General features: G+C 35.9%; 1 protein-coding gene across 2 annotated transcripts; it reads right to left on the reverse strand.

Annotated features, from left to right (window-relative positions):
* Window positions 1-121: 121 nt before the first annotated feature.
* On the reverse strand, window positions 122-15579 carry carnmt1 (carnosine N-methyltransferase 1). 2 transcript variants are annotated; one of them, XM_041226786.1, is made up of 9 exons: window positions 15431-15518; window positions 14565-14661; window positions 13887-14082; window positions 12832-12998; window positions 12334-12474; window positions 7525-7703; window positions 3028-3141; window positions 2541-2644; window positions 122-1676 (listed from the first exon to the last, which is right to left on the reverse strand). In XM_041226786.1, the coding sequence occupies exons 2-9, from the start codon at window positions 14591-14593 to the stop codon at window positions 1518-1520; spliced, it is 1089 nt and encodes a 362-aa protein (XP_041082720.1). In that variant the 5' UTR covers window positions 14594-14661; window positions 15431-15518; the 3' UTR covers window positions 122-1517. The 2 variants fall into 2 exon arrangements, with proteins under 2 accessions (XP_041082720.1, XP_041082710.1); XM_041226776.1 differs by lacking the exon at window positions 14565-14661 and having other exon boundaries at window positions 15431-15579.
* Window positions 15580-20232: the final 4653 nt, after the last annotated feature.

A 20232-nucleotide genomic window follows, 5' to 3' on the forward strand; every position in this document is an offset into this window, starting at 1 on the left:
AACGGACTTTTTAAAATTGTAGTATTATTATTACAAAACATATCATTAAATGTGTTCACACTGGTTATAAATCAGCTTGCATTAAAAAAAAAAAAAGTTGTGTTGAAAAAAACACATTTTATTTGAGCATTTTAGTTTGACGTACAAAAAGCTTTACAGTTCTTTCCTATGAAGGTATGTTACTGTATGGAATCACAATCTATAACATAATACACACATTATATTGTATATAGAGACCCAGTACTGTGGCTATACAAATAATAGAACAACTGAATGTGAGGATCACATTTTTCAATGTTAACCCTGTAATGGCAAAATATTTCTGTATTAAAGTTATTGTATTTGTGTAACTTGATGCCATTTCTTGAACCAAACACAAAATTGTAAATTTACATGGCAACCAATTGCTTTGCACATGAAAATGCTGGCTTTTGAGGCTGAATTCCAAGCACAACATGCTACAGACAGCATCAACAAATTGTCACATTTGCTATTACAAATACAATCCAGTTTCATGTTAACCAGCACGTTAATGGCCTTAAGTGGTTGATTTGATTAATTTATACCCTGCCAGGATTGTTTTAGAGCATCCCCAAGATTCCTTATTGCAGTAAAATGCAGGAATGTATGAACAGCTTTATTTATGCAATAACCCTCTAAAATACAGTTACTGTATGGTTTATACATGCATGGTATGGGTTATTCAAAACAACCTGCTTCCCCCCAGTTCATTATATCATACATGCAGTGCTGGACCCGCTCTGGGGAGACACTACATACATAGTGCTTCTTTTGCCTTTCTAAACTGTTTTGGTTAGAAGGAAGCTCTAATTACTTTGGCCCTTTAGCTATCTGAGGTTGTAGAAACTAGGGTCAATACCGTAAGAGAAAGAGGCATTTGCAATACTTATACCACAAAGGCATTCTTTTTTTCTGGATAAAATAGATTTTAATAATGTCATGAAAAAGTATTTTTTAAAAACAGTTTACACCGTGCTTTAAGAATAATCAAACACATTCCATTTTGGACTTTTAAGAATTATTCATAAAGAGTTGCATTCCCTTTATTGCAAGTATATTAGGATTCTGATGAAAACCAAATATGCAGCTGATAAGTGAACAGTACTGAAAAGTACTGAGGTAATGTCCAATTATAATGCAATCTAAAATAATTTTTTTTTTTTTACAAAATAAAAATAACCTCAAAAATGACATGAAAAATTCATATTTGTTTAAGTTTATGTAGGCTGTGGACATAACAAAAGGCACCAGAGCTTCTACATTGTTACCAAAGGTGAAACTAATTTATGATTGGTCATTTGATTGACAATTCAAGCTGATCCTCTGTAGACTTATGTGCACAACAATAGTAAACCAAGAAAGTTCCAAGGGATAGCATATCGATTCCACCAACAACAAAAAACGTCCCAAATGTTAGTTTTCCCCCTTTTCTTTACTGTTCCTGCTGGGGTTGACTACTTTAGTGTATGTGTCGTCATGTCATACTCTCAATGCTGTTAGGATTCCTGTTTTTGTCTGCTGTTTTCTGCTGAGAAGCCACTGGGAAGTAAATGTTTAACTGGTTTTCTGACAACAAAGAACACACAGTCATAGAGGTATTTTAGCATGGAATGGTCATTCTCTGTGTATGTTGTCTGAACAGAGTCTCTCTCTACCTAGGAAAGAAAAGAAATAAACAATTACAAAGAAGAATTATATGCTGCCTAAACAAAAACAGACAAGTATATACATTACACAGCCACCCCGTGTAAGGTAAATCCAGCTGTATCTTCATTATAAATGAGTACAAACTATTCAGTCTACTCAAGTAAAAGCTAGTGAAATTATCCTGAACAGTGGGCATCGCAGCCACAGATTTTACATTTTACAATACCAGGGGATCTGCCTGGACTGCATCAACCACTTATTGTCCTCCACTAGGGATGAAATCTCCTGCGAAGGGGATACAGTGAAGGTGTTCTTTTGTACAGTACATGTATTACACTTTAGACATTTTTTTGGATAACCACTCATCCAATTGTCATGAAACCTGGTGTAAATATTTTTAGCAAACGTTTTTAATATGAGATTCTGGGAATATAGGGGGTGTATCTGTCATCCGTTCATCTATCTGTCTGTACGTCACTCTTACCTTTTTAAATATACATGGAAAAATTGCATTATCAATTTGATTCCATAACTAATTCATATTCTATACTAGCTGTAATTTTAATTTCCAGTGATGGCAGAGGATGTATGTTACTGAGGGGTAATCCTAGGTTAACCTGAGATTGATGCAAGAAAAAGTTTGATCAAATCAGCATCTTAGTAAAGTTGTAAATATTGTAAATACTGTAAATATTTCTAGTGAATAGACAATCCAACAAATTAGATTTGTTTGAGAATCTGTCATTGAAACACTTTATAATAAACATCCAGAGATAATGTATTGGCTCTCCCCCAAAAACGTATCCATAGTTTGAAAAGTCTTTTATTGCTTATATTCAAGATTGTAACAATCATTTTATATCTATTCTTACCTCTATCTGGAATCCATACTTTAAAATAACAGACTTGATATCTTCATAGCTGAGCTCTATTGACAGTTCATTTGCCATATTTTCAAAGTGATATAACAACGGCCCTAAAAACAAAGTACAGAATTTTAACTCAAAAATTGCATTAAAAAGGTGAAGATGTCCTTGAAAGGTGTATCTATACACACTATACCAGGGAATTATTCACTGATTTGTCAGAACAAGTCCCTTTAAAAATACAGAGATGTGGGTACTTGCACTTAGTGAACATTTTTTCAAAGGTCATTGAACTGACACAGCATGGCCAACAAACCATTAATTTGAATTCAGTTGTAGAATAAGCATCTTAAAAATGGATCAACATACAATCTGACCTCAAACAAGGTGAAAAAAGTTGACTGACCACTTTTGATTTGCCATAATTCTGAAGTTTAAAAATGTTTTACGATTTTCCTTTCTGTTCATATACAACGCACCAATAATGACCTACCCAAGTTGATCCACACTCCGCCTGGTTTGAGAATGTTCCAAATGGTTTCAATGTAATCAATGACATTGTGAGCAGTGTCTATGAAGAAGCAGGTTGTTATGCAGTCCCATGTATCTGTCAGTACATATTAAAAAAAAAAAAAAAAAAATGTAAAACGCACAAAAAATGTTTTTTAAAGTAAATTCTACTGCTCATCTGGTAATCACCCAACCTTTTGTGTACCCTTATGCTACTCCTCTGCTTCACACCCACCACTGGCTACCCATCTCTGCTCACATTCAGTTCAAGACCCCTGTTCTTGCTTACCACTCTCCACCATACTGCCCCCTCCTTCCTCCAATCCCTCGTGTCTCCCTACACCCCTTCTCGCCCTCCTCTACTGGTCGATTGCCATGCCTTCCCTCCACTCTCCATGCTCCCATGCTCGCTCCTTCTCTTCCCTAGCCCCTCTGCGGTGGAATCAACTACCAGAGAACTTCAGGACTGCTCCGTCTCTCACTGCCTTCCAACGCCTCCTCAAGACCCCCCTGTTTAGACTGCACTTGTAGATCTCTTGATCTACCCATCCTACTATGCACTGCACTTGCCTGACCTAAGCACCGCACAACTGGATCCTGAGCCGGTGGACTATTGGACAACTAATATGTCATTCTAGATAGAACTTGTTGAAATTCAAACTTGTTATATCCTGTTTCATATTGTACTTTATTAGTAATATTTGCACTTATTAAGGCTGAGGCGATGTATTGATCCATCAATGCATTGTATCATTTGAACATTACCGATAGTCAAGCCTGTGCATTGTTTCTGTGCAAAGGTTTTAAGTAAAGGGACATTTTTTATTTATTTATTTTTGGAGTTTCCCGCGCTCTGCCTCAGGTTTGACTCACTGAATCTGCGTGTGATTGAGCTCACCTTTTTACTGATGGGCTTGCATCTACACGGGAGTCTTCAGGTTGAGCAACGGAGCAAGTTAACAAATATCGACCATGATACAATGCCTTCTGATGTTTGGCAATTCTTTTCTAAAATAGAAGACGGCAGGAAAGTAAAGTGCAGGCTATGTGTCTGGGATAGTCCGGTAACACAACTCATTTGGTGACCATTTTATGAGCTGGGACCCTACAAAACTCCAAACAAAATCTGACAGTAATAAAAAATAAACATGTACCACCAGTTGCTTTATTTAAAAAAATAAAATAAAATAAAAACTGATCCTAATAATCAGAGTGAAGCAGAGTACAGGTATGGTTGTGGATGTACAGTAGTGATGCAAGATGTATTGGAAGGCCTGTAAATATTGCTGTGGGAGCTGCGTTTTGAAAAATGGTTACAAATCTTGCACCAGGCAGGCTGCCAAACGCCTAGCCGAAAAACTGTGTCCAAGTAAAACATAAGCCATGGACAATTTACTGAACTGCTGTGGCCGGTGTTCACTTTTTATAAATTAGTTGTGTTTAGGCTTGCTACTTTTCGATATTAAATCGGTAAAGCTCATTAAACATTGAATTCCCAGAAATATGAGTTTGACTGAAATAAATTTATATACGATAAACATCAGCATTCTAATTGAAAGATTATTTCAATTAGAATGTTGGTAACCATGGTTTTGTTGTATGTTGAATATGATAAAGGGGTTTCGCAAAACGAGATGTTTTTCAATGGCATTTTTTTTTTTTTTTTTTAAAAAACAATAAAGGTCGATTTCACCCACTCTCTGCTTGAATTGAAAAATAAAGATTAAAAAAAAAACAAAAAAAACCCGGTAAATTCTGTGTAAAATAAATGTCAATATTCATTGTCGAATAGTAGCACGCCTAGTTATTTTGTTCTCTGGATTAGTTGTTAAACCGATTTAAACTTTTTATTTTTATAAAAATCAGTGGGTTTTGCTTTAAGAAAATGATTAAATCTTTTTTGTATTTTTTTTACTATATGCATAAACTGATGTAACTTAATCAGTATATAACTTTTTAAACCTTTAATAGCAATGTTGCACATAAATCCACAGCTTCAAATTCATTACTGCTGTATTTTTTTTTTTAACCTTTCATAACGTCGATGCATCTACTTTTTTGGAAAAAAAGATAGATCGATGGTCAAAAATTAGGCATTGCCCCAGCCTTAGCACTTACTGTAAACTACACTATATTTAAATATGGATCCTGCACTGTAACACCTGTAAGTTGCCATGGATAAAGGCATCTGCCAAATAAATATCAGTGATAATGCCTAGAACACAACCATGTATGGTCAGATTCTCAAAGCTATTCATTACAATGTTTTTAGCTGAATTTTTGTCTCAAAGAAAAATGATCACTTACAATTCTAAAATAAAGAAGTAACTCAAGACTACAGTAGTCTCCACGTATAGGAACACCCTTGTACAGATTTTTCCCATTGTAAATGCTCCGGCTAAAGAAACAGGAACTTTGCTTAAAAGAACACCTTTTTGGCACAACTAGCAAGAGTATACAGCTGCAGAATGAAAGCTTGCACAGCATAGCTCTCGCAGGGAGCTCACACAGGGTAGTGATGCATGCGCAACTCGTAATTTACGTTGTGCTTCATTCACCCTCAACACCTCTACCACGTGATCGTAAACAGGGTGTGGGAGGGGGAGAACACTGAACATAGTCCAATACCTCACAATTACCTCAGGTTTAGGGTTAGGTTATTGTTATGAAAGTAGTTTTAGTACCTGTAATAAAAAAAAAGTGTGTTCTAGAAAGTTCTAGAAATGCGTTCGAGTTCATCTGTGCCCTTGCCCTATAATAACCCGTACCTTATATAACTTGTTTTTATCAGAATGTTCTAGGGAAAGGGATGGTTTATTCAGAGGGCCGAGCCTCGAGGGAGCGATCTGGCCAATTACTCTCTCGCACGCAGAAGCCTAACTTGGTAAGTTATAAAGGACGGGGTTCTCCCCTGCTCTGATGAGAGTCAGCCGTGAGGATTAGCACGCAGTCCTGCTCGGTATTTTCTTGGAGACAGCTGCTTTCTCTTACCAGGGTCGAAGGGCTCTCCCGATCTGCTTGGAAGGGTAAGAATTAGTTCAGTTGCGTCTCATGGATTGTATTGATCTGTGATTAATATAATCTTTGTATGTAACCTTGTTGGGTCGTGTCCCGTTAGGGATATCGTTATTTGCAGTATAGCATCTGTGTATGTAACTGTGTGTGTGTGTGTGTGAAATAATAAAGGACCTTTTGAAATTACTCAAGTAATTGTCTTACTTACCTCCACATCAACTTCCTTTTAAATTTAAAGTAATTAAATTTCACACAACAGTACCTAAATTCATCACTCTTACCATGTGATCGGGCTTAGCACATAATGATGACGTCTATTACGAGCACTACCCTGTGTGAGCTGCCTGTGAGAGTGACGCTGTGCAAGTCTGCGTTCTGTAGCAATACCCCTCTCGCCGCTAGCGACTGATACAGTACTGTTTTGTAACCTTTTAACTCATCAACCTTAAATTAAAATGGCTTATTCAATCTTTTCAAATGTAACTTGTAATTGTGAGTGTCTTGAGGCACACTGATTGTTTTATTCAATCTTTCCAGAACAATCTTTCTGATTTCCTTTAATTGCACCCAATTGTGACAAAATGGTATGTAAACAGAGAAGCACACCACTGTTTCTCTTACTACAAAAAGTTGGAAATTGTTTGAATCTGACACAAGTCACAGAGGAATTTGATCTTTTCCATTCTGACGAGTTGCTTCACCATTCTGTTAAATAATTTTGTGCATGTCTTGAATATTGCTCCTATAAAGGTATTCACAATTAATATAGAGCTGCTGCTGCATTTTTAATGTGTCTAGGAGGGCTGTGATAATTTAGTTTAACAGTTAGTTTATTAATGTTAGTTTGTCTGTACATTTATACGTTATAAACATACACTTCAATGCTTGAACGGTTTATTCCTGGGTTAACTTTACTGGGTAAGTTTCCCCTTTCTGGATAAAAAAAAAGTTTTGAGAATCTACCATAATGACTAACTTTTTGTTCTGAATTGGAAATAGAGATGAGAAGATTTCATAATTTTACTGGTTGTTTGTAGTTTTCTGTTACCTTGAAATTATTGTACTTGTGTATAAGCCAAGACCAATTCCATTCCCAATTCCCTTTTAAAATCAATTCTTAATTCCAATTCCTTCAACAGGAATTGGAATTGATATTTTAGAGACAAAATAATTGTTGTGATTGTTCAACTGCTTTCATTTGAATTGACTTAACATAGACTTAAATTTAAGGAATGTGTTGCCACTGTGAGAAGCTAATTTTAACATAATACTGCTATTTGCAATGTAGATCGATGGTGTGTTGGAATTGATTAAAAGGGAATTGGAATTGATTTAAAAAATGAATTGGAATTGAAAAAACAGGAATTGAGCCCAACCTTGACCAAGACAGTGATGTATACTGCAACACATGTAGGGAAAAGTAAAGATCAAGAGGCTTTCACACTGAACAGGAGCCTTTACTCACCAGGTTTGGTGTAAATCTCCAGAAAATCCCCAGCAACCATAGTGAACTCTGGATTGTGTGGGAGACTCTGTGGGTTGACATCAGGAAAATGAACTGGCCGGGTTTGATCAGCTGTTTGTTTGTTATTACTGAACTGATGGATCCAGGGATACAAGGTCATATCATTGACTTTTGTGCACCTATAAAACAAAACATGTGAACGAGCAAATCAGCAATAACTGGGAAAAACTAGGTCAAATGCAATAGCTAACACTAACTGTAACTTCACTGATTCCGGCATCTCTGAAGCCATGTACCATAACATTCATTTCCACAGAGAGATCAGCAACAACCTTCATCAGCCACTTGGCATAAATTGGTTTCACATTCACTGTTCTCAAGTCCACGTTAATCTCATTAATATCCTTGCCTTCGTCCAATCCATATTTGACAATGACAGAATACAATTCACTGAACTGTGACTTTAATTTGGTTTTGAAATGTTCATTTACACTGACATTAAGGGGAACAAAAACTGGTAGAATGTTGACTTTGTTCAGTTGTTCAGAAAGGATTTCCATCTGTGTGCTGCAAAAACATCAAACTTTACCAGGGTAGGCTGGGAGTTTGATGTCAGGTGAAAAATCGGGTGAGCATCGGGTGATCACGGATCAAATTACTTGTTTTTTTTACATATTGCATTGCAGTACAGTACTAAAAGGCAAGCTAACAAAGGGCTTTTGCAGTGTATAAATATTTCAAAAAAATTGAAACACCTGGCTAAATGAGGGACACCGAATATATTGTAAGCAAGGGCTTCCACACAGGTGTGGCTCTTGTGTTAATTAAGTAAGTAACATCCCAGCATGCTTAGGGTCATGCATAAAAATGCTGGACAGGCCTGGATGCTTATAATTATGGCTAGCATGGCTGCAAGAGGAGACATCAGTGACTTTGAAAGAGGATTGTTGATTGACAATTGTTGATTGTGATTGTTGGGGCATGTCTGGCAGGAGCCTCCATGACCAAGTCAGCTCAACTTGCTGATGTTTCACGAGCAACGGTGTCTAAGGTGATGTCGGTATGGAACTCCGAGGGCAAGACAACAACAACAAAGGGCAACAGTGGGCGGAAGTGCAGACTCCAGGATCGTGATATCTGTGCATTAATTCAAAGTGCAAGGCAAAATAGACGAGCAAATGGAGATCAATTGACTGTAAATTTCAACCTAGGCCGCGAGCAGCAAGTTTCATCAAAAACAGTCTGCCGTGAACTCCACAGAGCGGGATACGGGTTGCAGTGTAAACTGCTCACCACACCTAGCAATGCACGTTTACGAGTCCAGTGATGCAAAGAGCACAGGCAATGGACTACTGAGCAGTGGAGAAATGTGATATGGTCAGATGAATCATCCTTCACCATGTTCTCGACAAATGGACGAGTGCACGTGTGGCGCCAACCTAAAGAACTCTGCAGCCCTGAGTGCTTGGTTCCAACAGTGAAGGGTTCTGGTGGTGCCGTAATGTTGTGGGGTGCATTTTCTTGGCATTGTTTGGGTGCACTCCTTCCCTTAGAAGGCATGGTCAATGCTAATCGCTACTTAATGGTACTGAGTGATCATCTTCACCCCATGTTGCAGCATTTCTTTCCTGCCAGGTGGGGTGTCTTCCAGGATGACAATGCCCCCATCCACAGAGCATGTGTGGTCGTTCAATGGTTTGATGAAGATGACACTGTTGTTATCCATATGTCATGGCCTTCTCAGTCGAGCATTTATGGGATATTCTGGAATGACGCCTAAGACAGTGTTTTCCACCTCCATCAACCAGACGTGAGTTGATTGACTTTGTTGTAGAAGAATGGTACCGCATCCCTCTTGCAGAATTCCAGATGCTGGTATGCTACGGCACATACAGGCTGTACTGACCACACGTGGTGGCCCAACACCCTATTAAGTGACTTTACACTGGCGTTTCAATTTTTATTTGTCCACTACCTGTATATACAGGGCTAGAAGTTAACTTTTTAAGGCAGTAGTGAGGATTTGCTACCTGCCTAGAAAGCAAGTAGCAAAATGGTTGTCTTTGGTAGCGTTTTTTTCGACTAATAATTATATATATAAAAATAATTTTAAAAATAAACTACTACTGTTATAAATAGACTGAATAACCCAAACTACCACATATGCCCGTATTTAAATCAGAAAGTATTTATTGAAACCACCTTGGAACTAATGCACTTCCTTGTCAAAATGTATTTTGTTTTATCTGGCTTAAGTTCTACAAGAATGCAACCGTATCTGTCATCTAAGCATTTGATATGCCATCAGTACGGTTCACCAGGTTATGTTTCATCGTTGCAAATTAAGTGGCACGAAAGTATCCTCTTATCTGTCTTCAGTTGTTTACTGAGATTTCGGTAACAAACTAACCATACGCACCTATAATGCGATTTTAGAAAAAGCAATGTGTGCCACATTATCGCTGAATCCTGTATTGTATGACCTTATAAATTATAAGGTTATAACCACAAGAAGCTAATTTGAAAATGAAAGCTAATTCCAGCATGGTCCCACTACATTTAAAAGATTCGATCAAGCAGCGTGTTATACTAACTGGTTTGTTCATAAATGGCACCTCGCACCCTGCCTTTTCACTACATTTTTAAATGCTGTACACTTTTGAAGAAATTAAGTAATAAGTAATAACAGAATAAGTGATATGAAGCAAGGTTTTAAAATAAATTATATATATATATATATATATATATATATATATATATATATATATATATATATATATATATATATATAGATCACTTACATACACACACAGAGTTCATTTTTATTAAACAGTGACATTATTTAGCTGTGTGATTATATATACATATATAGTGTTAAGCACATATTTCACTAGTTAAACAGGAGAAGTACGCAAGGTAGTGATAATCTATGACAGATTATTATTATAGATTATCTATTATACTCAAGATTGTATTTCTTCTATTCGTACTAATAAAACAAGGAAGCTGTTACTTGGATCATGGTAACATTATAGTAGTCAGAATTTTGATAACGTAATAATGAACTACCGATTATGTTTTCATTTTTTATCGTGGGTGAAACCAGGATTAACATTATAACAAAATAGTCTCTACAACAGATTAAATTAGAATTTTATAGATACTGAATAAACTTAATATCCAGCTACGTCCTTGTCAGTTATCTTATTAAATAGTAATGTTTTTAACAGTTATTTAATTTTACTTTTGGTGTAAAAAATAAACTTCATTACTTGAAATTGTATACACGTTGTTCTGTACTGTATGTATTTGTACTCCACTGTCCTATACGATTTGCATTGTGGGCCTCGCACGTATCTCCATGGGGTGGTACAAACTTCAGCCATCTATCGGGCAGCTCTATTAGCAATGGTTTGCCGCTTTATGAAATATACTAATAATGTACATGTTTTAAAAAATAAAAATAAATAAAAAACACTAACACTGTAATGATGTACTTGTTAACTTGGTCGTCATATACTGCTGCTTAAGGTATCAGAAAAATGCTACTGTATAAAAACTAGTTTTTTTTTTTTTTTAATGCATGTAACTTTAATTTGCCCATAACAATGACTGATGAGAGCAATGGACACAAAATGAAACCTAAGTTGTGAACTCTGTCACATGATGAGGGGCTTAACGTCAGGCGATCGTATTGCCTACTAGGAGTACCGCATATTCACACAAAACGACATTGGAAAGCCCCTAGTCTGTACTTTTACACAAGCCGGGCTGAGTGTAAAGAGTTAAATAAATATTTGCATGAGTATAATAAAACGGGTCATTTTTGTAAAACTATTATCTAGCCGAAGAGTCAGGCATGTAACCCCAATTTATAACGTTGTTCTTACGGGAAAATGTGCTTCGACTTACGATGCTTCGACTTACAACGCGACTTTCAGGAACCACTTGTGTCGTAAGTGCGAGGACTGTCTGTATTACAGTATTTACAAGGTGATTTTTAGTTAAATGTCCTTATGAAAACGGTTGAAAGAACTGCAGTGAATGAGTCAATTGCAGTATACAGTACTGCACAAACTCGGTACAACTCGTATATTTCGATTGAAATAAGAATTAATAAAATAACTACAGCGTTATTTTTACAAAAACAATCCAACCACAAACTGTTGATTATACTTTTAGTTACTGGCTAGTTTGATGGCTTAAATAGCAAAAGTTAACAAATGTACATTACACAGAATTAAAAACAATAAACAGTTTCACACAGAAATCAAACATCATTGATTGTTTCGCATACAAAAACACACACTTTGAAAGTTCTGCTGACAAGCTTTTTATCCCGAATAGCCGAAGTTTTAAAGCCAACTGACCGAGAACTAATTTTTCACTTCTCACTCATTAAAAAGTGACATTGTAACCAGCTGGACTTGGTAGTTGCAAATAAATGAATTAACGATCCGTTTCCAGTCAGAAGTCATTCACAATCAACGACAGTGTCGAGTTATCCACTAGTCTTTAATAGTTTTTATTCCTTCAGTACCAGTAATAAGTGTAGAGTTATGAGCTAAGCATGGTGTTGAATAAAAAAATTGAGGCAAGATGCATATATTTTATGTAGAAAAAATTCGGGACCAAGACGAATTTAGCGAAGGTGTCGAGTTATCCACCAGTTGAGTTAAGCAAGATTGACTATATATAAAATTAGTTTGTAATTAGGATTCAGCTCCAATGTTCAAAGCATATGCTTTAGAATGCATTACTTGGGCACAAGAACCACAGATAAAGAATTCCTTTTAAAAATAACTGTACCTGTTTAAAACAAAATTGGAGGAGAAAAGCATAAAGAAGCTCCATTCATTTCCTTGGCATGCATATCCCAGCTTGGCTATCTCCCAGGCTAGTCTCCCCAGGCCAGCTCCTGGCACAAGAATCTTCACCTTCCGGGGGTTGCTGTAAAAGAAAGAAGAATCTATTACTCTGCTAGAATTCTAGAATCCACTCCAGAGCATTGTAGGTCATCCGGTAGATCCTGGATTTCTCCTTCTTACTTTATTAAACCAGCTTTGTCAGTTTACCTACTGATTTTAAACAGTGTAAAAGCAAGTCTACATGTAAACACAATTTGGGGATTTTCGTAATAGAATGGAGTATGGTGAGAAAGATCCTGAATCCCAAAGCAGGCATTTACCAGCTTTACATTTTCACAGTCCTGTTCACATTGAATACATGCTGAAATATGAATTTACATATTGTAAAATAAAATGGAATTGAAATGATGTCACTAGGAAGGGCAGGTTTCCATAATACCATGTATCCTTTGGAAAGATTCTCAGAATCTCATTGATAAGAGGCTGGTAGCAGGTGTCCCTTTCAGCTTTTCCAATTTCACTCCAGTCTCTCACAAACTGTTTGATAGTTGATTTCAACTTATCCATGTCAAACGTAGAGGATGGACGTATTTTCTTTAAATCATCCTAGGATTTAATTAAATATTGATTAAATATAATTCTAAGTTACCAACATTCATGTTTCAACCCAGTTACTTTTAAAACAATACCCAAAGAGACTGTGTGTAAACCATTACAACATAAAACTGTATAAATACATGTTATGTTTAGTACAGAGCAATACATTGATCATTTCCAGGGCAGGCATGATCCACAACTACATCCTTGCAGATCTGAAAAGTGGTTTCCAACAATCTTTATATTTTAGTGGTCTAAACACACCACTTCCCTAAACTCTATGAACCCACTGACAAATATTTACCCCCTTGACAGTAGAGAGGTGTGTGATAGAACAGGTCTACTGCTGAGATATCTAGCCTTTGTTCAGATCATTAAAATAGACTCCACATGCCACATACAGCCCCCAACACAGCTGTAAATAAAAATAAAATTACAGCAATCAGTGTCATGAAAAGAAAGATCACCAAAACCTGTTATTGTGAAATACGGACACACAGACAGATTCTGATACACTTACTAACTTTTGGGAATGAACTTTGTAAAGAACCACAATGGAAGAAGTGTTTCTCTAGATATAAGTAAAACATAATAATAATGGAAGTGTGACATACAAGCATCTTCTCATATCTCCAGATTCTGATATTGTTAATACATTATAAAAAAATGTTATTTAGATGGATGCAAGTGTGACATAGGTACATACAGTACATATGCACCTGTACAATATCCCAGTAATGGGAGATAGTAATCTTTCTTATCCACTTTGATTATTTTACACAATTTGTGTGTGGATGAATTAGCATTATTGAGGTGATGGGAATCTCTACCCATCCCTCAGCAACAGGAAAGTGGAAGAGCTAGCTGTCCAGAGGAAGAGAATACGCTTTTACCTACATCTTCTCCGTACTCCATATTCTCAAACATGTGAATGCAGTTGAGTACAATGGCCTGCAGGACTTCTTGATTGTGATCAATACATCTGCGGATTTTGTTCAGGTTAGGGAGGAAATGTGGGAGCAGCATCTGGTGGTGATCCGGAAGAGTACGGAACTGTCGCTCTGCACGGCTCACCCGCTCGTGAACATGGACTCTGCAAATAAAAAACAGATACATGTACCTCAAATATACCTCAGAATGTATCTATTTGTATGATTGCATGGATTTGAACACAAGTCTCCATGCAAGAATTGTCACCCTAAACTAGCTTGTCCATGGATTGATTAATCTCCAGAGCTGCCCAGAACTGCTTTAAAGGAGAAACTTGAAAAACCGTTGATATGGTGGGCAACAATATGTATTCTGATTCTAAACACTAATACCAACTCCGGAAAAATATATGAAATGAGGAAGTGTAATATTAAGGCAGAACATTTCAATTCTAAGGGAAAACAAATCCGTGATTGTTTATGGTTTCCAATCAGAAATACAATATACAACAAACAGATCACTCGTCTACAGCTTTTACCCACCTCCAGCTCTCAAGATATCAATCTGTATACCTTCTGTAAAAGTAGGTCCAAATAACAAGTTATTAAACTAATTAGACAAATATTTGATTTTGAAATAATTTACCCAAAAGTAGCCCAACTGAGTTGCCACATCTTGTTTTCCAGTGGGGTTCAGCGTGCACCTGGTTTTGCAGCTGGTGGCATTAAACCATTTATAATGTCTATGGATTAGCAGGAGAAAAAGATTAAATCTCATCCCATAGCATACTTAAAACAGTAGCGTACTGACTGATATGACTAATGTCGTTTCCTTAAAAGCAATTTAATATGAAACAAAACTCTAAATGGGCCTTCACATTATGTCTGAAGAGCCACCAACCAAAATAAATGACTTCCAACAACCTCAAATATAATTGGACGAATCTTTCAACCTTAGAAGAAAGATGAATACAAGTGACAGTAGTTTGACTGAGCCTGAGAATGCGTCAAAATAAATGAGTACCTGTACTCGAGTTATTATATCTGCGTTGGATTCCCTGGCTGTACATTTTCGTTTTATAACGTTTATTTACGTTGATTTAGATCAGTAAAGACGACTGGTATGGTACTGTTCACACTCAAACGTGCTTCTAAAAAAGCACAAACGTACCTTTTACAGTTAGTTGCTTGTTTGATTTTTAAATAAGATTATTTTTATTTGTACAAATCATTTGGGGTTTTCCAAATATATACACACTGCTAAGTACCGGTATATTTTCAAACGACTCGAACGAATTCCACACTTTGCTATAGCCACTCGCTTTTTTGGTATGATCATTAAGTTCAAGTAAGCAAAAAAAAAAAAAAAAAAAAAAAGAAAAAATCGGCTGAATCCTTTGTTATGTCTTACTTTGTAAATATATACAGCATGTTTTATTGCCCTCTAATTTTGATACATTTCCCTTGTTCGAGAATATGCACATATAAGTGTTTGTGATTTGTTACTATTACCTATAATATCTAAACGAATCGATAACTTTCCAAAAGTGCTTCCTCTCAAGCCTCTCCTCCTCTTCGGGAGTGTATCTGATCCTTTCTCTGTAAAAATATGCTTCTTCTTGCTCTCCATCAGTGTTCAGTTCCCCCTTGGATTCAGCCATCATTGGGAACTGAGCCGCAGGGCAGAGCAATCGAGAACAGAGAGGAGGAAGGATTTTAAATCGAAAGCAGAATCACAGCTTTCCCAGTTAAAATTAAAGAAATTATATATATATATATATATATATATATATATATATATATATATATATATATATATATATATATATATATATATATATATATATATATATTTATATATATGCATAACATGTGTGTAAATATTTACAACCAACCAGGTTAAAATGTGAAACCAGACATTGGAAACTGAGCACTGCACTAGCCCAGTAGAAAGGTAAGAAGAACATAAGAAAGTTTACAAACGAGAGGAGGCCATTCGGCCCATCTTGCTCGTTTGGTTGTTAGTAGCTTATTGATCCCAAAATCTCATCAAGCAGCTTCTTGAAGGATCCCAGGGTGTCAGCTTCAACAACATTACTGGGGAGTTGATTCCAGACCCTCACAATTCTCTGTGTAAAAAAGTGTCTCCTATTTTCTGTTCTGAATGCCCCTTTTTCTAAACTCCATTTGTGACCCCTGGTCCTTGTTTCTTTTTTCAGGCTGAAAAAGTCCCTTGGGTCGACACTGTCAATACCTTTTAGAATTTTGAATGCTTGAATTAGGTCGCCACGTAGTCTTCTTTGTTCAAGACTGAACAGATTCAATTCTTTTTGTCTGCATATGACATGCCTTTTAAGAATAATTCTGGTCCGTCTTTCTAGAGCAGCAATTTTTTTTATATAGCGAGGTGACCAGAACTGCGAGGTCTTACAAGTGCACGTGATCGGGTCATGTCTGTTTGGTTTATTTAAGTGATACAACTGGTGGGTTGGCTGTTGTGTTTTTATTGCTAAGGGAATACCTTGTAGTTGATTATGTATTGTTTAATATTGCTAGATATAAAAAGCAAGACCAAAATAGTTAACAATAAGCTAACCTTTCGTTTCAATTTGAACAGGGGTTCCAGAACACTTTCTTATCGTAGTTCTGTAATTAAATGTGGCACTGTTTTAATGGTAACATACAATAACACGCTATTGTTCACAATATAATTGACACATAAAAACACACACTGTTAACTGACATGATAAAAAGAAAGACTTTTTAAAGACGTGCTTCCACATTAAAAAAAAAAATAAAATAAAAAACTTATGTTATTAAAATTGTGCATTTCTCAAATCGTCTGTCAATTTTGGAAGTGTTGCCCAGAGTAATTTTTATCTGACGCATTATGAATGGAAAATCTTACACATTCAGCCACAAATGTAAACTTTAATTGAAAACAACTTTTATGTTTTTTTTTTTTTTTTTTTTTTTTTTTTTAATTGTCAAGGTTAAGCCAATGTGTATTCATAAAACACTAGCGTTTCTAGTGGAGTTTGGAAGAACACCTACTCTAAGTAGAGTATTTTGTGAATGGGTTAGTGCACCTATTGTTGTCAATGGGAATTGGGAGAACACAGGTTGGTTTCATCATGGCCAGTGCAGAGATGCCAAAACCGGCTAAGGTTTGGCCATAGCAGCTACTGTTTTGGAGGTTCTTCTACAAAGGGGTAAATAAATTTTTATAAATAAATAAATTATGGAATCTGAACGTTCATCAAATATTATTTCAATATCATGGGTGTATTTTCCTGTTTTTTTTTTTGTTTTTTTTTTTTTTTTTTTTTAAATTAATTAATGGCTCTTTAATAATACTGTACTTCACTGACAGTTTATTGTGCCATTTTAACTGACATACTAAAAGCTCTGAGCCGGGTTGTTTAATAACCAGTTTAGGGGTCCTTCAAAAACTGCTGCGCAAATGTCGTCTTGCTATCATTGGTTGCGTTCTGTTACCCAGAGCTTGCTTCGCCGGCGAGAAGGTATGGCTGCATCCCCGCAGACCCAGGCTGAGAGGGACCTCCTTCTCAGCCGTCCTTCTCAGCCTTTCTGCACGCACATCTTTCCCCTCCCCACCCCTATCACATGAAGAGTTCAGATGTCATCAGAAGAAGTAATGTGATTCTCGAAAAGGGTACAACAGAAAAAAGAAGATAGAGAGAAAAAGGTAAGCGATAAGACATGTGATTGAAATGAACGGCAGCTAGCTACCTCTGTGGATAAATAGGGTGCAATGCATCGCATGTGTTGAAGTGATTGTTTTTTAATAAATAAAAAAATAACATTAACTAGCTAAACCCCAGCTAATATAGCCAGGCCGGCCTTAAAATTTATAACTTTTATTTGGTTTATTTTCCATCATATTTTGATTTCACAGTGTCTCTCAAATATGCCATGACATATTCTGTCCATATAATTTAAGTTACAAGCTAACATTAAGTTAACGTAACTATCTAGGATTAGCTAACGTTAGCTAACATTACTTGTTTCGCAAGTTGCTTTGGCACTACTGATCTTGCTAAGTTAGCTAACGTTATGTGAATGTGAAAAATGATTTGCTTTTCTAAAAGGATTGGTAAATATTGTTTTAGCAAGTATTCATCCGTTTGAAGCCACAGACATAACATTATTGCATACTGTAAGTTACATGTTTTGTGTGCATTAGCAAACGTTACTTCGTCCATTCTAAAAATAATGATTAATTAATTTGATATATTTGCTGTTTTTTGAGTCTTTACTGATTGCTGGTTTTAGATGTGTGTAGCTAGGTAGCATTTTGCAGCTAATCATAAAATGAGGCTAAATGTACTGTCTTTTATTAATGGTTCACATTATGTACTGTATAGTAGCAAACATTGCTAACTAATTAGCTAGCTAATTAATCAAACATTAATTATCATCAAACATTAAAAACCGTTTTGCTTTTTTTCAAGTTCCACTGTAGAGTAACACAAACGGGAGAGGCCCCAGAAATCAGTAAATGTACCAAGTGTTGTACATCATATCATTGTCCATTTTGCTCAACGTTGGTATTTAAACCAGCACCACTCCACAAATTTAAAAACTATATGCCAGTTCAATTGAGTGGAGCAGTGAAACATGGAGGTTTGTTAAACATTGTATAACACTGTGTAACAAATTATTTTTATTTATTTTTTGTTCCTGGGTAGTAAGTGTTATTTCCTAATTGCTTATGCCTCAAAAGTATAGAAAATGGCTATTATTCCCCACAAACTTTGCTTTTGTGACCAGGACAGTGATATTTCAAAATATCACTATTTCCAATGGGAAAACGGGCAAATGTGTGTCTTTTCGTTCACATAAAGGCAGAAAAAACAACATATGAATCCAAATTAACATGTATTTATACTAAAGTAATACAAAAGATTTAGAAGTGAGTCGTTTTTTGAGATTTACGATTATACTGTAAATACAGCAAAGTTTGTGGGGAATAATAGCCATTTTCTATACTTTTGAGGCATAAGCAATTAGGAAATAACACTTGCTACCCAGGAACAAAAATTGTGTTACGTAGTGTAATCACCATTTTAAGTGATTTCTAATGTGCACCATCAATGTGTTTATATTCCAACTTTTTTCTTTTAGATTTCACAATTTATAAATGTCACTGGGACTGTAGGGAAACATGCCATTTTCATTGCTTCTGTTGTCAACAGACAATCATCAAGAAAGATAATTTCATTAAACACTTGCACTCTGGATGCAATAAAGCTCAACCGATTGTTGAAAAGCAGCAGCATCAGCAGCTGGAAAGAAGGTAGTCGCAGATGGAAATGGGGATCCCGCAGCTGGAAAGGGGGGTGCCGCAGCTTCATTCATTTTGGAATATAAAGTTCAACTCTTGTTCTAGAGTTTTGAGTCAATACTACAGGCTTCTCCTCAAGACAGTGGAACTGTTGTGTTGCTCCATTGTAGTGCTTCATTTGCAGTATCATACTTTAACAGGGTTTTCCTTAGGTTTTGAAATAGATTAGGTGGTGAGGCCACACAGGGTTTGGGTGATTGCGGGATAGATGGGTCAAAAAAAAAAAAAACACATGTTTGGGGGTCAATTTCATACAAAACAGGTTTGAGTTGCTTTTTGGGCTTGTCCCCCTTAGGTGGTAAGAGAAAAACTCTTAGGTGGATCACCTAGCATGGAGATTACACAATACTAACTGCTTGTGTTTTGTGTTTTACGCATGCTTTTCATAAATCACTAATTTGCCAACACACCAACTAACATGTAGAACTAACAAGTTCTACATGTCTGCTTTCTAGCTTTTTGTAGTTGTAAGATGGCTGTTATAAAAGATTTTAGTAGGGAAGATGGCCAAGAAACCCTGTCTAGTTACTCATATCACTGCTTTCTAGCTATTTATAGTGGAAAGATGGGTATTAGAAACATTTTTATTAGGAAAAGTGTCAAAAAGTTTGCTGGTTCAAATAAGATTTGTCAAGTTATACATCTATTTGAAATTATGACCAGAAAAAGATTAATGTTTAGATTTAAATTTTTTCCTTTATATCAAAGTATACAGAAAAAAAAAATTACATTAAAATACATGTTTATATACCAATCAAAGTAGCTTGTTTCTTACTGACAATCTATATATAAAATTATTTGTGTTTTATGCTGTTTACATAACTTGATTTTTTTTTTTTATGATATAGTTGATATATGTAACCTAAAGTATAGGGCACTTAATATTAGTTGCATGTTTATTTGTTTTAGTTCCACCAAGCCAAACTACTTGAAATCCTCTGGTTAG

Source organism: Polyodon spathula, chromosome 2, assembly GCF_017654505.1.
Source record: "Polyodon spathula isolate WHYD16114869_AA chromosome 2, ASM1765450v1, whole genome shotgun sequence".
NCBI classification, from domain to species: Eukaryota; Metazoa; Chordata; class Actinopteri; order Acipenseriformes; family Polyodontidae; genus Polyodon; species Polyodon spathula.